Genomic DNA, 19,939 nt, shown 5'->3' with positions numbered 1-19,939 from the left:
GAGGAAAATGATTGAGAAAATTTCGTTTATACCAGAATTGGTGAATTACGAGTAATTCTTGAAACTCATTTTAACGTCCAGTCGAATATTCTTTTTCTCCTCTTATCTATCGTCTCATGTTATTCGAATTAATTTCGATTGTACGTTGTATTATGTATATAAAAAAATTTAACTACGGAATTAAAGGGGGCAAAAGAGGGCACGTGTGAGCATTGAGGGGTGGAAGGGGAGGGGATGAGGTGCGTCATCCGGCAATAGATTTGCCAGTTGGCGTAGGCGTGGTTTTCGACTGACCGACAGTCGGCACGTGTCCTCTCCTCGTCTCTCGTCTATTCGTTCTTGTCTCTCGCCCTAATCGCTGCACTCGCAGGGGAGGAGGAGTTGGAGGATTAATGCGCCTAGAGTGATTCATCTTATTACCTCTACGGTTTCACGTGTCTCTCCGTTGTACCTACTCACGTCGTAATCGGTGTTGGGTAGGTATTTTATAAAATGCTTGCAAGCACTTGTAGCAAGGATTATAAGGGTATAGAGCGTCGTTGCATGACAAACGGATGATTTGATTAGAAAATCGTTGGATTCGTCAACTTTTTTACGTACAATTATATCGATATAGTAGATATATTTCGGATGGTTTGTTTTATGTATAAATTTATGAACGTTTGGTTGGACGGTTTCATTCTCATACCTTGATGAAGTGAAAATAAAGGACACAAATTGTTGGTCAGATTTGAAAAAAAATAAATAAATAAAAATACAATAACAATGAGACCAGGGTTGTTATACAAACATCTGTCACAACTGCTGTTCCTACGTAACCAATGACCAGTCCTGGAATAATCATTATCGCGTTACATGCTGGATATTGCTTACGATGTATGTGTGCAAGTTGGTTATAATTATGCAAAATTCAACCTTCGAGGGGACACATCGGCACTCCGACACACGACGCTTTTCTCTCTCTTTCTCTCTCTCTTTATCGTCATTCTCTCATTCCGCTCGATCTGCGTTGGCAAAGCGCATGCCGAGACGCTGACTGTGTGCATCCTCTTAGTTTATCACCCTTCTCGACACTTGTTGGTAGGTGGCGGTGGTGTAGATAGACATAAAATTGCAGAAGTTCCCGCATCGCTTCCTCTTCCTCATCTTCATCCTCTTCTTTAATTTCTATTTAAATTTTTCATTTCCCATTCAATATCTAAAACAGCTATAGAACCGCGACGGTTGAACGACCGCACTCTTCTTGCGTATAAATTTACAGACTTGCATTTATTGTAATACGTGTACGGTCTGAAAGATAATGGTAATAGCGGAAGGAAGAGAAAGAGAGAGAGAGAGAGAGAGAGAGAAGCGCGAAGATCCCGCAGATCCATTGAACGCGAGTCCAAGCGAAAGGCTACAAACGCGCCGGATGAAAACCGGCCGTTGCAGGGAATGGCCGGGTGTCGAGGGATATTCAGGTCGTTGCTCTGTCTACTTACTCCTGCTCCGACTCTCAACTCCTCTTCGGCGCTATATTGTACCATCCTATAACGTACCATCATCCGCTCTACCAACACTCGTACACCGGCTCCGCCTAAACCTTTTCCGATGACGCGGCCCACACCGCGGTCTGAGCGGGTGGCAGAGGTTATTAAAATATCCACGACCTCCCCAACATCTCGTCATAGGCATCCGTAGGACGATTGTTGTTTTATTTTTATTTTTATTTTTTTTCATTTTTTATTTTATTTTTATTCTTTTCCTTTGAATTTCTATCGTTGCACTTATCGAGGTGGTCCTTGTTTTGAATTTTTTCGCAAATCGACCGAGACAACTCCGTAATACGTAAATTTTTCGAGCGGTATCCCCCAAAAAAGAGAAAAAGTCGGAACCACCCCCTTCACCCCCCCTCGTAGAAATAAATTAACAGAATCTCTCCCTGAACCCTATCGCAAGGTCTGTGAAGTTTGTTCGTTTCAGTTATACACATTTTTAATCAATTTTCAGTATGCGTTGTTACGTTTGATCGTGGGACTAAATGTTTGGAAAAAAATTTATTAGCGTAAGAAATCGATGAGCGTCGATTCTACCGTTTGATATAAATGTCTGCATCGTTGATGCAGTAATTTATATCAATTTTCCACTGATATCAAACTGACAAAAAAAAAAAAAAAAATTCTAATTGGGTGCAACAGACATATATATATGATGGCGATATTTTGTATGATCGTTAGAATCAATGCGCACTGATTTCTTGCGATAGCAGAATTTTTTTTTTTTTCTTTTTCTTCTTGCAAACAATTGATCCTTCGTATTGGTAAACTTCACAGCCCTTAACCGAAATTCTAATGTTCTTTTTCCACCTGAATGTTGCAGTCTCATGATTCACTAGAGATGCAATTTCTACCTAATTAATCTGACTTATACACGGCATGGTTACGTGTTAATTAACTGAAAACTGCTAAATTCGTTCCTGATCCGTCACACCGGACCAAGTCTCGTAAAGTGTATTACCTACGCATTGCGTATACCGGGAGCTGTTAAATAAACTGGAGGAAGTTCGTTCGACGCAACGCATTTCAACTACTTCGCCGTCAATTGTGTAATAACGTTGTGCCCTCCTATAAGCGTAGACATTGACAATTGATATGACAACCCCTTAATTAAACCTCGCTTTGTTAGCAGGCGAGAATAATTAGTGCGTTGAGAAATGAAATCGCGTACAAAATCATCCACTCGGAAAGCCTGGAATTGTCAGGGGAATTTTTAAATCTTTCATGGAATAAACGGAAAATATCAGTTTTCCATCTTGGGAATTAGAAATTATTTTTCGAGGTAACAAGTTTACTTTTCTTCCTCGAGGAAACAAAAAAAAATTGGCCTAAACTGACTTCTTTGCTGTACGTTATATTTTTCTTCAATTTGAATTGAATTTGAAACTGGGGAAATGTCGGGGAAAACTAGGTCGTAGGTCATGGAATTTTTTTCCGAAAAACTTGTTCCCACCCTGAATAGCCAAACTAAAGTGACTTCGCAGCCTAGCAGACATAGAAATATCAACTCGAAAAAATAGTGCAATGACTTTGAAGTTGCAGTGCATGGCTCCCGTGACTTCGACAGGTCGCGCTGACTCTGTGTGCCTTTGTCTCTGTAACCTGGAGGTCAATTATGTAATTTTACTTTTCACATTTACCCACCATCCAAGCATTCCGATTGGTTGACTAAACTTTGCAAACCAATCGGAATGCTTGGACACTACATAATCGACACCGTGTAACAGAACCTGGAACGTGTGTAACCATGATTTTTTCTGTTTCCCTTACAGGTGACCTTGAAGTCGTGAGCCAACGTCTGGTGTACTTTGCAAGGAGCCAGGGTTCGACCGACAACATATCAACGATCGTCGTATTTCTGACAGATCCTTGTCAGATCGCGGCACGACATCCCTCATCTCATCCGCTGCTCGCGGATGTCCAGCTGAACAACATGGAGTCGACGAATCCTTTCCTGAGCAACGCCAACGGGCTGCAGTTTGACGAGAATCCGTTCGGCAAGCAGCACCAACAACAGACCAACGGCACCTGTGCCGATAACGATGAAAACCTTCGTTATGACGGACATTTCGACGCGCCGAGTAACGGGAAACATCCAAATTGCCCGGCCGAGTACGAAAGGAACGCTCACGGTGCACGGAACAATGAACAGGACGACGACGACGAGGATGACCTTGGTCCCGAAACCGACGTCGACGCGGTAGACGAAGGTCTTGTGCTAGTCGGACCTAACGAGAACATCTCGCGCAAGCTTTTCCCCGAAGGAAAGCATCGCGATGACCAGGAGCTATTTGAACATAAAGAAGCACTCGTACCCCAAAGCGAATCGGTTGTTTCGCACCTGTCTGCAGGTAAATTTTTAATTGGTACTTACGGTAGGTTCAGAAATAATTTGTTTTTGTTTTTCTCAATCTTTCGTCACCGGCGTTTCACGCGCATTCATGGAACAAATTTTTAATTGTTCATTCAATTATTTTTGTAATTAGTTTTATTTTTCATATTTTTTTAACACAGTCTGTTATACGTATCACGTCAATTAATTATATCATGTTTCTGCACACTGGCTGGTTTTTGTTGACGAAGGTGACGTGCGTCGTGCCTGGCGTTATCAACCACTGTGAGTTGGCCTCGAGGGGTTAATCATTCGTCGATTTGTATAACTGATCTTAAGATTACAATGATTTCAAAAGATTTCAAAGGATTTTTAAAGATTTCAGACGTTTCAAAAGATTACCAGAGACTTCATGGGACTTCAAAGGGTTTATTTCAAAACCTAACTTCAGTGATTTCAAAAGATTTCAGACGATTTCGGAAGACATCGAAAGATTTCACGGATTCCAAGAGATTTCGAAAGGTTTCAGGGATTTCGAAGGATTTCAATATATTACAAGAGACTTCGTGAGATTCCAAAGGATTTTTTCAAATGAAAATTTTAAGAAATTTCACAAGATTCCCGGAAAAGTGTACATGAGATTTCACGAGTGATTAACCCCTCGATTGGTTCTAAACATAAATGCGAGTTATTTACGTCCAGAGATGTTTATGGTTGGTACGTTATTCGTGCAATGAAAAATTGCGATTTCATACCCTTTTATGAGTGAGACTTGTGCGAGTATTATTTTTTTAAATCGTCGAAAAAAAAGAAATTCCCTTCGAAAAGTACAGAATATTCAATTTTGTTGAAGAGTTTTGAAAAGTGGTCAACTTTTTGATCGAGGATTTTAAATGGTTCTAATACGTTTCATTGTAAATAAACTTTGTCAGTTTTCCAATTACTTCGCAGAATTTCAGTTCGAAATGTTTTTACACGTTTCCCTGAAATTTTAAACGTGTTACATAGTCAGAATTTTTACGAGATATGAAAAATTTAACAAGATGTAAAGATGTATGATGCAATTCTCGTAACCAAAAGGACACCAAAAGGCGTCACTTATAATTATAATTAGATTTTTAAAGAAAATCCGGGGCTGCTGCATATCAAGCTTTTTATTCACGTGCCGCTTAACTCCTCTTCCGCCATACTAAATCTTAGCAACACCAGACTTATTTCAAAATTTGACATTCTTTTGCCCCCACACAGCGCGCACCGGAATAACTTCTAACTTTATACGCGGCTTCGGTACACCGACCTCGGCGATGCAGCGAGGAGAGTAAAACTTCTATTTTACACAGTCCTTCCTCCACTCTTCCTACCAACCACCGTCAAAGAGAACGGAAAACAATTAGATCAGAAGAAGAAAAGGAAAGATACAAGAAATAACGGCACAGGTTCTCGTCTATTCGGCTTAGTCGTGCTTTTGTAACGTCAGAAAAAGTAAATTCATATTGAAAAGAATTTTGCATAGAAAAACATTGAGTTTGATACTGACTGTAAATCAAATCGGTAATCATTGAAATTCTAATTCTTAAATATGGCAAGACTTTTTTCGACTTTCACTCAATCGTATCCCAGGCGAAAGAACAAGAGTATAAGTATGTACTCAACATTGCGTTGGGCTACTTTGCCATACGTATACAAACCCAATTTATTATATATATTATATATAGGCGAGTATAGGCGGCATAAACTTTTGGAATCGATTTCTAAAAAAAAAAAAATAATCGTTGGAAGTTTAGATTCTAATCCCTGCTATCGTTGTAGAGCTCAGGGATATAATGCTTACTCCGAGGTTGTCATTACTTTTGGCTATCGTGCGTAGCGTTCAAAACTGTGCTCCGTGTGCTGATATCCAATTGACTGAATGTCGACGCTCGTACGGCTCATGCTCTTATTCGCAACGAAGTTGGCCGACTTTCTGCCAGTTTCAGCTTTCACCACCGCGTTATCTCATTGCTGGACTGGTATCGGTGCAAGTCCCGGTTCCTGCACTTCCTGCACTAATTATCGTCTTTTACTCGTGAATTAGACTAGGTTTGTTACTTTTTATATACCTACTTACGGTGTTAGTCGACGCATTTTTCAGTATTTTATAGTAGACTAGACCGACTCGGTGTTGATTTATCCATTTATTTATGTATACTTATTCTCTCGCACATTTTTCGGCTTAGGAATAAGTACGTCAATTACACCGCGATAACTCGCTTTTGACTTACTGTTTGCAGGCTTGAACTTGCGTAAAACAATTCAATTGATTATCTTTGGAGTCATTCAAGCAGTTCCTAATTGTAAGTTCAGGATTGCTCCTAGTTGAAGTTACTCAAATTTTCGAAAAATGACCTGAATTATTCCAACAAATTTTCAATCATTCAGTTGACATTGCGTCGCTTTGGATATCCAATCGTTGGGCGGGGATCAAGATTTGGAATGGCCGATGTATCGAAATTTCAAACATGCGAAAATAAAATGTCGACAGATGAATTGTTCGAAATCTCGATATATCGGCCATTCGAAATATTGATCCTTCCAAGTTTTGGCCCCCACCTCGACAGCTGCCAATCGTTAATGGGTCAGGGTTGCCACTGTTCAGGAAATTCTGAAAAACCTGCATATGTCATGGAATTCTGAAATTCTGTAATAGTCAAAAAAATGTCAGTGGTTTTTGCGAAAAGTCATGGAATCGTTTGCTACATTCTTTTTTTTTCCACAAAAATACGTCTCACAATTTTTTATTAAGCTTCAGAATTAGATCGAATACAAATTATTTTCACCATCGCCGGAAGTTTCTCTTCAAACGTTGAATATTCCTAAATATTACCTTACAAACGATCGGGCGCATCGGCTAGAGATGGGATAGTCTGACCCAAGTGACGGTTCGCGTTTTCATGAAAAAAAAAACACGGGAAATACGCACATTTTTTCAATTTTCTTCATCCAATTTATCCGAATGGGTCAGGGAAAATTATACGGTTTTTGTCTGGAAAACCAGGCAAATATAGGGAATTTTGCGATGGAGTTTTAGTGGACACCCTGCCGGTGTTTCGCGCTTGCAATTTACTGCGTTATAAATATTAAATACGATTCAAATTTCCCGCCGCCCGACCGCAGACCGGTTGGCGCGCCGCGGCTTCCGATTGGTTGAGACGCTCATTCGTCGTCAACCGGCAGGGCAAAGCGGGGCAGAGGGATCCGGCAGTTGGATGCGCAAGGCTCTCGTAGTTGGGTGGAGTGCGCGTCTTTCTTTTCTTCACACATACACACACGCGCAAACACACGCACTCTCTCTTTCCTAGACATTTTTCCAACATCCTACGAAATTTCAGTTGTTTCTACCCGTGCTGTCCAGTTTTTCGCCACATTATTAATTCGCGGTGTGTCTGAAAGTGGTCACGTGTCTTGCCAAGGAGTAATTAATGATACAGGGAATAACTAGACGGTGAGTAAATCTAATTTCGACGCATAGCCGCGATGTTCCCGAAATATATATTCGTTTGTATTCTTATTTTCTCTTCTTTTCCTGCCTCTCTAACGACGATTCAAAAAATGCTTCAACGCACGACCGGCTTCCGGCCGGCTGCTAACCGACTCGTTGATAAAACAGTTTCGCTTTAGTTTCTATTTCCTTTTTCGTCTCATGCCTGATTAGTGGATTTCATAAATCTGTAAATCTGCAACCGCGATTCGTGGCCAAGGATACTCTAACGTCACGAACAAACGCGAATTCACCGGTGTCGTTAATATCGTGACCAGGTTGGGCTAACTCTAGCCCCCCCCCCCTCCTTTCCTCTCGTCTCTTCACGGTTTTCTCTGAATGCATATATTCAACGTATGTACATTCAGTCTTTACCCGACGTTCGTGTTATTCGGATAAAAAATCACTCCGATTCTGTTTTAATTTTATTATTTTTTTTGTTTTTTTTTTTTAACGAACTCTTGACTGACTCTTGACTGACGTTTAAAGCAAAGGATCGGAGACTTATTCCGATCACCTGCGTACCTACACATTTTCACTCACGTTCACATCATAGTCTGTTTTATGACAATAATCGAAATTCCTAACGTTTGAGTATCCTTTTCGTCGAGACTTGTCGATACGAGAATGGAATAAATATGTTCCTCCGACAAATAAGTTTAATTACGAATCATCGAACGTTTCGTTGTCGATTTATTCGTTTTGTTGTTATTATTTTGGCACGGAGACTCTATCGCGATTAATTATACGAGTGGATACATATGCACATAAAGTATACACGTGTACATAATAATAGGCAAGGGCAATGGGAACCGCTTTGTTTACGATGCGCTTTTGTCTGTCAAACGAGAGTTCTTGTTTTCAAATGTTGATATGTATAACAAATTGAAGAATTTTATGTAAGGATGTAAATTCCTTTCTTGAACCTTCACGGACGACAAATACAATAAATAATCCTTAATCATAAATTACACGTGTATACCACAGGCGTAAAAAATTGTTCACTTCTCGGTATTTTCCAGTATATGTTAGGTAAAGTGTAATAACGAAATTTCACCCGTTTGCATGTGACGAAGTACTTTTTTTTTTTTTGTTTTTTTCTTCTTAATGCACTTCCAAGGGCTTTTCCATGCACGCGAGTTTCTTTTCGCTGAACAATTCAAAAACTGAATTCCTTGAATAATTTCATTCAAATTGAAGTCTTAAAAATTTTAATACATCGTGGCACGTGAATTGTGTACTTCAGTAAAAACTAAAAAGGCGTAAAAAAGAAAAATACTTGTCTTAAACCAACATGCACGAGGTAAAATATAAGTTACAAAATAATGGATGACTTATCAACGACATCCGTTAACGGCTGATTCGACAAACGCCATCAACTCAGATTTCAGTTGAACTGTAGAGACTGACAGTACATATATTGGAGACAAATGGGAGGCTGGTAAAACCAGGCAGTATTGTTTTACTTAAATAATTGTTATTATGCTCTAATGACAAGGGAGATATTTTTTGCACGTCCGTGTATTCTCCGTTTTCAACAACAGTAATTATATTTATGTAACGCAAGTATGGCTTACGTGTCATTTTTTTTTTCGAGGTTGAAGCTGGTAACGCTATTGCAACGATGAATGTTTATGAAAGATTGTATGTATCGTTACTTTGCAAACTTAGGATTGTCTGTAATTTAGTAAAACATAACGCATGCTTTGAAAACTCGTAATTTGAAAACTTAACTCTTTGAAAGTTATTCTAAAATTTTGTAAAAATGATTTTTTCCTGATGTTTCATGACATTGACGTTAATAACTTCAACCTAATCTTTTTTTTGTCTGCATTTCGTACTTGAAGCGATCGTTTCTGCGATAGTAGAAAAAAAAAAAAAAGAGCTCTCTTACGCTCGGCGTAATAATAGATTATGTAACAAGGGAATAAACGACTTTTATTCCTGTGTTACGTATAGGACTTTATTGCCGACTCGACTATGGCCACATTTTACTGACTTAGAAAGAAAGAAGAGAAAATCCAAAAAACGCATACAAGAAGTGCATGGATGCAAATCAGCAGGAGTTAGGGCATGGAGGCGTAGAGAGAGGTCGAAAGGGGGGGGGGGGGGGAGGGCCCCAATGGCATTTACTCTACATTAGTAACATCAACAATTCACAAGATAATCAATTGATATTAAATTTTTTTACTGTAACGAAAAAAATGGCTAACTTGTTTGAATTTTTTGTATACGCTTCATAATGACGGATCTTGAGAAACTTGGTAGGTGGAAGTGTCTTATGGTAGCCGTAGATTTCATCCACCACGGAAGAAGTACGCTTCGCTTGGACAGTAAACCCACCCGCGGAAATAATGGACTATTATTCCCGTGTTAAATATAGGAATTTATTCTCGACTCAACTCTGGCCACATTATTGACTTAAAAGTGGTTTCCTCTTACGTGTAAGTGTGATCTATCAGTCTGAAAAGTATAATATTATCGAATGTTTATAATAATACAGAGATAAAAGTGAAAAAAATAAAGGGAAAACCATTAAAACTGATAAATTAATTTGTGTGAAATATAAGTCATATTTCCCGTAAATGCGCGAGAAAATTGGAATTATTTTTCTCATAGATGAGGGAATAAAGTAAAGAGGGAATAATATGCCATATTTCAGGTAAAAATAATGAACGTCATGGTTGAGTTGGGAATAAAAAAAAACCTACTTCGACTCCTTGATGCACAATCTACTATTATCTGACAGAGGTTGATAAAATTTCACTCTTAACTTCTGGCTCGTTGGTGATAATATAAATGACAAATTGAAAATCAAAATTAAACATGCTGCGGGTTGGCACGAGATAAGGTGAGATTTACATCGTAAATGCAATGGCCCCACACGCAGCATCAACCAACTGAAAACGCTAGGAAGCTATCCGGGCCTTGAATATAGCAAGAACCAAAGCGAGACGCGTGTAGGTATAAAATTAGCTTCTCGGCACCTGGTATGTCGTGCGTGCGCGCCTGACGAGAAAGGCTGCATGTCGCAGGGAAATGAAGAACGAAACTGTCCGCCCCGATTGGCGTTACTACTCTCTCGAAGCGGCGACGGTCGCTTATCGCTGATGTGAATCTTTTTATTTCACCAATTTCGGAAACTTAGAACTACGTATGCTCGGATTACCGCGCTTGCTAGCTTTGCATTTGTGCAATTCAGAAAATGACGTCATTTTCATCGACTCATTTTCTAGTTGAAGGTCGTCAAGTCCGTGTCACGGCTTTGGCAAAGTTTGCGAATCTTATTTCAATATTTCGAAAGAATGATCGAATGTAGACCATATTTGCCTCGTCTTGCATGGCGAGTTTTTTTTTTCTTTGATGTTTGGCCTGATCGATAACAGATTTGTCCTTTCACATTTAATCTAAACTTACAACGAATCAATCGAACCCACTTATCACTGCCCAATGAAATGTTGAAAAATCATAACCCTGAGCATTGAATTACCGGTTTTTCGTACAAAGTACGAACACTTCGTTTTTCCTTTGCCGCGCGCCGCTTCAAACGGCGTGGGAGACTTGGCGTTACGACGACGAGGAGCCGCAACTTTATTGTCTCGTGCAAAGGCCCCATCCATTCTTACCCTCTCTTCAGTTTCTCGCTGTTGTATTCGAGGTGCGGCGCTTCGATTTCCGCGGAAATCCAAGAATTTTTTTTTCTACCTATTTTTAATTGGAGGAAATTAAATGTACGTAGTGAGACAAAAAACTCGGGGTGACGATTCGATATGCATCAAAGTTTTTTTATCTTAATTTTTATGCCGACATAATATTGTGAATCATCCTTATATCTATATTGTACACATGACATGTAATGAGTAAAAGTATAGAACATGACACAGTTCATGACTAACAATTGTGTAGTATCGTCAGTTTCCAACTCCATGATTCCGCATTAATAATAACCTGCTAAAATGTGATTCCATACATCCTCGATTTAGACGTCATCGAAATGATTTCTCTTTCCAGAACCTGATCAGCATGCAGTAATACCTGAAGCAGATAATGTAGCAGATAGCGAGGACTCTGAGGACGAGTGGAACTATTATCCGAACAAGGAAAAGGAACGAACTACGCCTGCGGAGGTGGTCGACCACAAAAACGACAAGGCGATAACCAGCGTCAAGCCTACGAACGAAGCAGTTGATTGTCCAAACGAAACTCAATTGCCAGAAGCTGTGGACTTTGGCAAAGACGATTTACAGGATCACCACAAGGAAATAAATAAGCCAGAGCAAATTGATTCTGATGTGAGTAGTGATTAAATCAGTTTTTGCGTGTCATTGAAACTGTCAAGCCTTCCGGAATTTTTGTGACAGTATAACGACATTATTTGCTAGAATGTGTCAAATCTTGCATTGACAGGATAGTGACGATGTAAACAAACCATGAATGATGAGAGAGTAGAATCGGTCTGAACTAAATTTGGCAAGTTATGGAATACTTTTCACTTATAGACAGGCATTGAAGGAGCATTATTTTTGAATTTGTAAACTTGAAACTGTGTGGTATTTTCTGCTTGTTTTGTCGAAGATTGAAAAAATGACGTATTTATATATTACGAAAGTGTTTGACAGCTCATGCCCCTGTTCGACCAAGTTGGCTGCTTTGCTTTCCAGACGAAAATGTTGTCGCGGTATGATTTCGCTGACCAATAGATTTCAATTATTTTGTGCATGCACCAAAGTTCTTTCAGATTGCTAGGCTTCTAAGCTAAGATTATTCTGTGCTTTGTACGTCATAAGAAATATTCTTATTCATTTGAATTTTTCAGATTTGTGCCAAACAAAAACTACAAGTGGAATTCGCAACCAGCGAAGCAGGTCAAGAAGATATGGATTTCCAATTAAATCCAAACGCAGCGGAATTCGTCCCGGTTTCTCCGCCAACAATGCTATCAACCAGGACAGGCTTGACCAATGATTTCCTTCTGTCAGGGTCACCCCAAAAGCAGACCCCTGAAATGGATGATATACCAGTACCCAGTCAAGGAGAGTTTCAGATTGAAGTGTCCCTCCGCCCCCATGAAACCGAAAATTCGAACGAAGAGTCGACCAAGAATTTGCTGCAGCCTGAATTCACAGATTACTTAATGGATCCGCAGAAAACCGGGAACCGAACGCCCCATGGCTTAGATGAGTCTGCAATATCATCCACGAGAGCCGAATTCGGCGATGAATCAACGACTAGCTTCATGACAACAACGGATTTCCAAAGAACTGGAATATCTATCACAGACGACTCGTTTGCAGGTTCTGAACGCGGAGATTATGACATTTCCAAAGATCCTATGGCAATGTCCTTAACACCAGGCGATTTCCAAGCCGCATTTGACCAGGGCTGTGACTTGAACATCGTACACCAGCTTAACGACTCGGACCTAATGGGTGATGGGGACGAGGAAAACACAGGAGATATAAACAATGACGGTCTCACTGCTCAGTCACCCGAACTTCATCCAGAGCTCACAACTCTTGTCACCCCTGGCTCCGATCACCCTCCACCGACAGCCGCTTTCCCGGATAGTAGAAACGAACCAATGCTCGATCTGTTGGGCGAAAAGATCGAGAAAAATGACGACCTGCCTGGAACGGAAATATCCAATCCATGCTCCCCAGAACCATTGATAGCAAATGAGACTAGCCTGATGTCTGGAATGGTGGAGTTGATTCCATCCTTCAGTACAGCCTCCGGTAACGTTGTCAACACACCGTCACCACAAAATTATTCAGGAGACACAGGGTATCATGCTGTAGACTCTTTCTCAACGCTGGATAGTGGCATCACTCCAGAACCAGCGCCGCGTATTTTCTGTACAGAACTCGGTGAAGCGGAAGTTCTCGGTAAATCGACGCAGATTGATATTGAAACTAACATTTCCCCAGTTCCCAAAATTCTCACGTCAGCCTCGCCGGGCATGGAAACCACTAGCCACCTCGAGATCTCAACCTGCCCGAAGCCCGCCATTTCATCGTCACCGAATTCACCAATGCCTGCGACTGAAGGTGACACGACTTTACCATTTCGGAATGAAGTTACGGACGTTTCTGAATATGTTTCATTCACAAAAACCGAAAACAAAGACTCCCGATTATCACCACCACCCACGAGCGAACCTCCGGTTGAGGAAGGGGATGCATTTGCATCGCGAAAAGAAGAGTCGCATTCAGATCTTGATGCTGACGAAAGAAAAGTTTCAACGCCGTTTGAAGGTATTCCTGTCACACCACCCGTGGCTCCGAATGAATCATGCCTCAATGAAGAGGTGAATACTTCGCCTGATGAGCATTTCAAGCTTATGCTGGATGAAACGTCAACCCAAGAATCACCAAATACTGACATTGAAAAGCAGAAAATTCTTGAAGAACTTTATTCTGAAATTCCTAAGCAAGAGGTCATGCACGAATCACAGTTTCACAACAAGTCGACCGAGGATTTGGCGCAAAACAAAATTCTGCTTAATTTCACACATCCTCCGCTTAGCAACGATAGCATTGCGCCGGAAGAATTGATGTCAGAGCCGATTGCACAGCAAGAGATTACATCAGCATTGTCTTCTGAGCCGGAAGTTACAGAAGATAGAGCTCTAGAACTAAGAGACGAAATGCGGACAGAAAATAACACCAGTACAGAGGTGGAATTGCATAAGGAAATCGTACTGGATAAGGAAACTACTGTTCCTGAAAGAGAAGTGTCCGAAGGGGACCCAAAAACTCTGGAGAACGCTATCAACAAAGAACCAAAAATTGACACACCAGTTATGAACCTATCCGAATCCATGCAGGAATTCACTGGCTTGGAAAAACAATTGAATCCTGAACTACATACTGTTCGTCCATCAAACGGAATAATTGTGGAACCCAAAGTGAAAACCGAATCTCAAAGCCTGGCCCCTGAAGCTGTTGAAAACTCAGTTGAGAAGAGCACTGTAGTGAAATACGATGATTCTAGGGAACTAGAAGAAAGCGAGACGGTGGCAAAAATTCGAGAAGATGAAAGGAATGACAATGCAGTGCCAAAGACTGATGAGTTATTGCCTCGTGCACCTCTGTCCCCAACTGTGGCCGCGTCTGTTGCCGTTGCAGCAGCAGCCACTGCAGCAACAGTTACAGCATCACCTACTACAAAAACAGCAAAGGTGAAACCTGCGGCCAAAACAGGATCCAGAACTACGACGGCGGCGAAACTCACAAACAAATCAACACCAACTTCTCCAACAAAAAGTGTTGGTGCAGCTCAGCGAGTGATTGGAGCTTCAGCACCAAAAAAAGCAGTTACCGGTAGCACTATATCTCGTCCCAAACATCTGGAGACTGCCAAAACGTCTGTCACTGGCACAATTAATAAATCTCCAGCGGCAAAAGCTCCTGTGAAAGTGGCTTCTCTGACCAAGACGTCAACAACTCGCACCAGTGTATCCTTAACAGCAGCACCCAGGTCGAAACCATCCAGCACTACTTCTAAACCTACTCCAATTTCCAGTGACAAGAAATCTACAGCCAACGGTGATGTGAGAACTTCCAGCAAGTCAGCTCTTTCTAAGCCGGCAACCCGTTCTTCGACAGGTATGTCAACCACTGTCTCCAAGACTACGATGAAGCCGTCAGCAACAGCTCGTCCAACTTCTGCTTCATCTACTACAACAACAGCAAAACCGAGGTCTGTTTCCGCTACAAACACGTCTGCAAAACCTAAGCCAACAAGCACCTCTGTATCTTCACCTCGTCCAAAGACCGCTACAACTATCGGCGCGACTGGACTTGTAGCAAAACCAAAATCTGCTATGCCAAAATCGCCAGCAGCTGACAAGCAGGCAAAAGAGACAACGAATAAACAATTGTCCTCAGCACGCGCAAATGCATCAACGCTAACCAGAACTGGACGCTCTTCGGTAACGGGTACGAGCACCACTTCAACCACTGCTAAGCGAAACTTGACGAGTAAAAATGCTGCTCCAGCTACCACACCGCCGCAAAAAAAACCAGCTCCCATAACGAGACCAGGGGGAAAATTGTCAGCGGTAAAAAATTCTACGACAAAGACAACGATAACGACTTCAATTGAGGCCGAACACGTCCAGAACGGAATTACTGAAGTGCACGAGCAGAAGACGATAATATCAACTAGTACTATCGAAGAAGACGTACCGCAAAAGGATGCATCTCTGGTCACATCATCGACTGATAATCAACTGATCATGACTGCTGACTGAATACGACTTGGATCGTCGGAGTATTACAACAAGGACCATTACGCACAAGTGCGCATACTTAATTTCGGAATAGCTTGCGCCGATAGAATACGCCGCGCTACTGTAGTTTTCTTATGAATTCGAAAAGTGAATTGAAAACCCACAATGCATTCACAGTAGTAGATAGGAAAGTAAAGAGTAAAAATTTATACTATAATATTTACGTAATGGTAAGAATTAAAGTAAAAAAAAAAAAAAATGACAAAAAAAACGAAAAACGGAAAAAATATCTATCAATTCATAATTAAGAAAGTTAAGTATACCTATGCTATATATAAACAATCACAATATACTATTGCTTAACTGCTTCGGTGTGCTGTGGAGTTGCATTGATATATGAAAAATCGCGGTGAAAGAGGAAGGCTTGAAACCTTTGTTGTGTAAATAATCAGACAAGTTTGAGAATTACTTATTATTATAACGATACAATATTTTGAGAGTACGTAATTTCGAGGTGCTCGTTTTAGGTGATCTGCGTGCGGTATAATAATTATTATTTGAAGAGATTTCATAAAGCAAAAATTTGAACGAAATTTTCTAAACATGAGAAAAATAGAATCGAAGTATAAAAAAAAGAATACCATAAAGTCATGAATTATAAGAGAAAGACACGCCGCCCCCGGATATCGCCTCCGAAAAGTGACTCCAGCCTACATTATACGACGAATTAGGTATTCTTAAGCGCAACGAATGGAGGCGGTGAAATTATTACTATTATCATCATTATTATATCATAATGACATAGCAAAACTGGATGATTTTTTTATATTTTTTAATTTTATATGTGCATGTTATAAATGATAATTAATCATCGTATATCGTAATAATGAAAGTCCTATTTATTTTGTTTGTTCCTACCGAAGTTGAGTACATACGGATTATTTTCGTCACCATATACGTATTACCATCAGTGTACCGCACCTTTATGATTTAATGTGATACCTTATTAATTAATAAATTCGAGCAGTATAAAAAAATGTAATAAAGTTTATAAAAAAAAGAAATATATGTATATGTATGTATATTATTCCACGATGCAACTATGCATATTCAAATACGTGCACACATGTAACTTTGGTATACCTTTAAGCTTTCGGTGCATGCAAAAATTTCAACTCGTGATCAACAATTATCAGGAGATTTTGATCTGTCAATGTTGAAAAAAAAATGAGTCGACACGTCTGTGGAATAAAGTATCGGTACATGTATCGTGACACAGCGCACGTTTTATCTCAACCAGCAACACGTGAAATCAATTAGATTTGTGTCTGATGTATTCCTCATAAATTATACGTGTAGTTTAAATTATATATGACTAACTATTCGGGATTAAAAGATCACTGGAATCGGTGTATAGAACGTTTTTCGTTGTACAATATCTTGATGCATATCAATCAGCACAATCAGCTGCAACGAGATACCAAAATTCAGTATATTTGTGTGGGGGGGGGGGTGAAAATTTGCCGATCGCTACTGAAGTGAGTCCACGTATATACGATTAACGGCAGTTAATACCTATTGGTTTTACGAAATGTCTAACGTATAGTGTTATGTCGTATTAAGGGAGTGCCCTGGTCGATTTCGACGCTGACGTATATATCTCTGAACATCAAAGTCTACGTATCTTGAGCGCGAAAAAGGGCTAAACAGTCCCATTATATACACAATTCTGAACAAAAAGACGCCGATACATTTTTATTCGGCGCAGAAATAAAGAAATGGCATGGATTCTACGAAATCGCGATAGTAAATTCGTATAGAATTCGTGAGATTTCTTAATTTCCGCGTCAAATGAACATTTATTGGACGTGGTTTCGTTTATAATTGCGTGTAGAATGGAGCTCTTAAGCCCTTTTTCGCGTTTGAGATACATGGACTTCGATATTTGAAGATATATGCGTCAACATCGAAATTGACCAGGCTGCACCCCCTTATGTTGAAACGGTACAGCCTAATCGGTACGTGTAATTATATAGGATTTTAAGTAACTTTGGGTAGAGGCACAATGATAAGGAAATTTATACATATGTAGATTGCACGGTATGAAACTATTTATTGATACACATTGAAAAATCTATACATATGTTTATATCGGTAGAGACGTGTCCGAGTTCGGCATCCGTTTGTAGCGAAGGTGTATATACTTTAGCCAATGACTAATCAATCTAAACCCTCTTGTAAGTACGCGTGGCCTTAACGCCACTCTTCTCGTCAACCAGATGCTGAAAAACAAATTTGATTCAATAGTCGAATCATATAATTCATCGCCTATACAGGGAAGGTCTCTCGAAAGCGCAAGTTTTCGTTCGAAGAATTTGTCCGCCACGCTTGGCTCGTTGTGAAGTAAAAGTTGCTCATGAGTTGACGCTGGCGATAACCGCGTGGCTCGGAATCGGCGCTTTCAAGAGATCTACCCTATATATTATGTCCAGTTTCAAGGTGTTTAATAGTTACATTTACCAAAGATTTGAAATGTTACCCAACAATTTACAAAAATCACTACGTGTCAGAGAAATTATCACGGGCAAGTACACACATCAGCTGTAAGATAGTTTAATCCGTAAAAACAATCAATATTATTTAAAAATGATTAGTGCAGTGCCCGTTGTCTCTAATTTTACCGACATGGTTCAATTGACCATTGAAAAGCTTGATGTTACATCTTTTTCGAACCGATACCGATAAACCTGATGTAAAAACTTACCAGGGTGATACCGGCGTCAGTGAATTCGTAAGTTCTGAGACCCCTCCTACCGTCGGGTACTGTTGACTCAGTGATGAACTTGTCGCCCTCGCGTTTCGTTACGCTCTGCAATAAAAGGTATGCATTTGTTTCAATATTGATAATATTAGCAACTAATTGCAAAGAAAATCACAACCATATTCTAACTTGTACCGCATTTTTGCATTTTCTTTCATTTTTGAAAAATATGAATCCTCGCGCCGGAAACTGTACGTCTATAACTGTACGTGTATGACGTATAACTTCAGATATCGACTATACTGTACTTTTACGACAAAATTTGCTCAATGAGTGCACTGGTGTATATTGTTACTTTATTATGGCATGCTAACAATTCTACACCACCAGTGAAGAAGCACGGTTTAAGTAACACCGCTTCACTCGAAGTCACTAACGTGTACTTACCTACATGTATGTATTATGTTTATATGCATGTATTGTTTATTATCTATGTAGTGAAGGTACATACTTTCAGGGTTGCGCCCTGTGGCAAGACTTCGTCGTAAGGTTCTCCCAGCTTGAAAACCGAACTGGATTCCTTGCCTTCGTTGCTAACTGTCACTGTCCATTTACCGCCAGCCTCGGAAATCGTTAACGATGGGTTGCTTTTAAGGAGCAGCCCTACCCTGGCATCGTCGCCTCCCACAGCCTTGAGATAGTCTGCGAACTCGGGAGAGCTAGCGACATGCTGGTACTTTCCAACGATTTGAACCATTTTGCTTCAAAAGAGATTACTGAGCGTCTACTGGGTTACAAAAGTCAGTACCTATGTGCACTGCTGTTTGAGCTTTACGACTGAAGATCCACCGCAGAAAAACTCCCTTTTATACAAGAACGACTTGCAGTTACGCAACTCCAAGCCCCCGGCTTGGTTGAGCTTAGACGGCATGAGTCTTCATTTTACAGATTAGATAATAATGGTATAAGGATTGGACCCTGTACCGAGCAGGTACTTAGAAGTTGCGAAGTTGCGATGCACACGCCTTCATTCCCCAACTATCGAACGTCTTGATCATCATCCTATCTCCAAAGAACGGCGAACGTCAAGCCATCGTCGAATGGGTTACAGACAAGTGCATTCAGATTGAATGCGGAAATACATGAATTATCTTTTATCCAACCATCGTCTCTTTTATTCCTTTTGCCACAGACAAAATCTGTGCGTGTTATACCTATGTACTATTATTCCCTTATTATTTTTCATTTGGCTATCCTTATCTCTAATTCGTAATGTCACTATGCGCTTGTAGGGCTGCATCCTATGTCATAAACTGATCACAGTCCTCTCTGTCCATCTCACCGACTATCTTTGCGGATTTGAAATAATTGAATTAATCCTGTAGGCTAGTTGATTGGTCCGCATGTGCATATGAAATGCGTTTCAAAGGGCATATTATAACTCATTTGAAATAACTTATACGCAGTACTGGGCTTGAGTGACGTGACGCGACATATCAATTAATCGTATCGCGATACACCAAAGTACACATGTATTAAAGTTGATTATAGTTGAATTCAT

The 19,939-nt window shown here is 40.2% G+C and overlaps 2 protein-coding genes across 4 annotated transcripts in view; one reads left to right on the top strand and one right to left on the bottom strand.

The window, feature by feature from the left end:
- LOC124220023 (uncharacterized) overlaps positions 1–19,165 on the top strand; it is a 47,373-nt gene extending 28,208 nt beyond the window's left edge. For all 3 annotated transcript variants that reach the window (XM_069136395.1, XM_046628369.2, XM_046628374.2), the window contains 3 exons: positions 3,308–3,886; positions 11,396–11,676; positions 12,201–19,165. In XM_069136395.1, coding sequence (XP_068992496.1) covers positions 3,308–3,886; positions 11,396–11,676; positions 12,201–15,638 — 4,298 coding nt within the window. In that variant the 3' untranslated portion in view covers positions 15,639–19,165. The remainder of the gene's footprint in view (positions 1–3,307; positions 3,887–11,395; positions 11,677–12,200) is intronic.
- Positions 17,707–19,228, bottom strand: Fabp (FABP-like protein). Its single transcript, XM_046628423.2, has 3 exons — positions 18,890–19,228; positions 18,382–18,486; positions 17,707–17,899 (listed from the first exon to the last, which is right to left on the bottom strand). Exons 1-3 carry the CDS (start codon positions 19,133–19,135, stop codon positions 17,843–17,845), a joined length of 408 nt encoding a protein of 135 aa, XP_046484379.1. The 5' UTR covers positions 19,136–19,228; the 3' UTR covers positions 17,707–17,842.
- Between the last annotated feature and the right edge of the window lie 711 nt (positions 19,229–19,939).

This window comes from Neodiprion pinetum, chromosome 5 (assembly GCF_021155775.2).
Source record: "Neodiprion pinetum isolate iyNeoPine1 chromosome 5, iyNeoPine1.2, whole genome shotgun sequence".
Taxonomy (NCBI): domain Eukaryota; kingdom Metazoa; phylum Arthropoda; class Insecta; order Hymenoptera; family Diprionidae; genus Neodiprion; species Neodiprion pinetum.
The sequence above is the reverse complement of the archived record's forward strand: the minus strand, read 5'-3'. Positions and strand labels throughout refer to the sequence as shown.

Bases quoted from the DNA above. Each gene is read 5' to 3' on its own strand.
- Fabp (XM_046628423.2), bottom strand. From the start codon at position 19,135: ATGGTTCAAATCGTTGGAAAGTACCAGCATGTCGCTAGCTCTCCCGAG. The intron at 18,487-18,889 runs GTATGTACCTTC...CTTTTATTGCAG, and splicing joins CACAGGGCGCAACCCTGAAA to AGCGTAACGAAACGCGAGGG. The intron at 17,900-18,381 runs GTAAGTTTTTAC...TTTGTTTTTCAG, and splicing joins CTGACGCCGGTATCACCCTG to CATCTGGTTGACGAGAAGAG.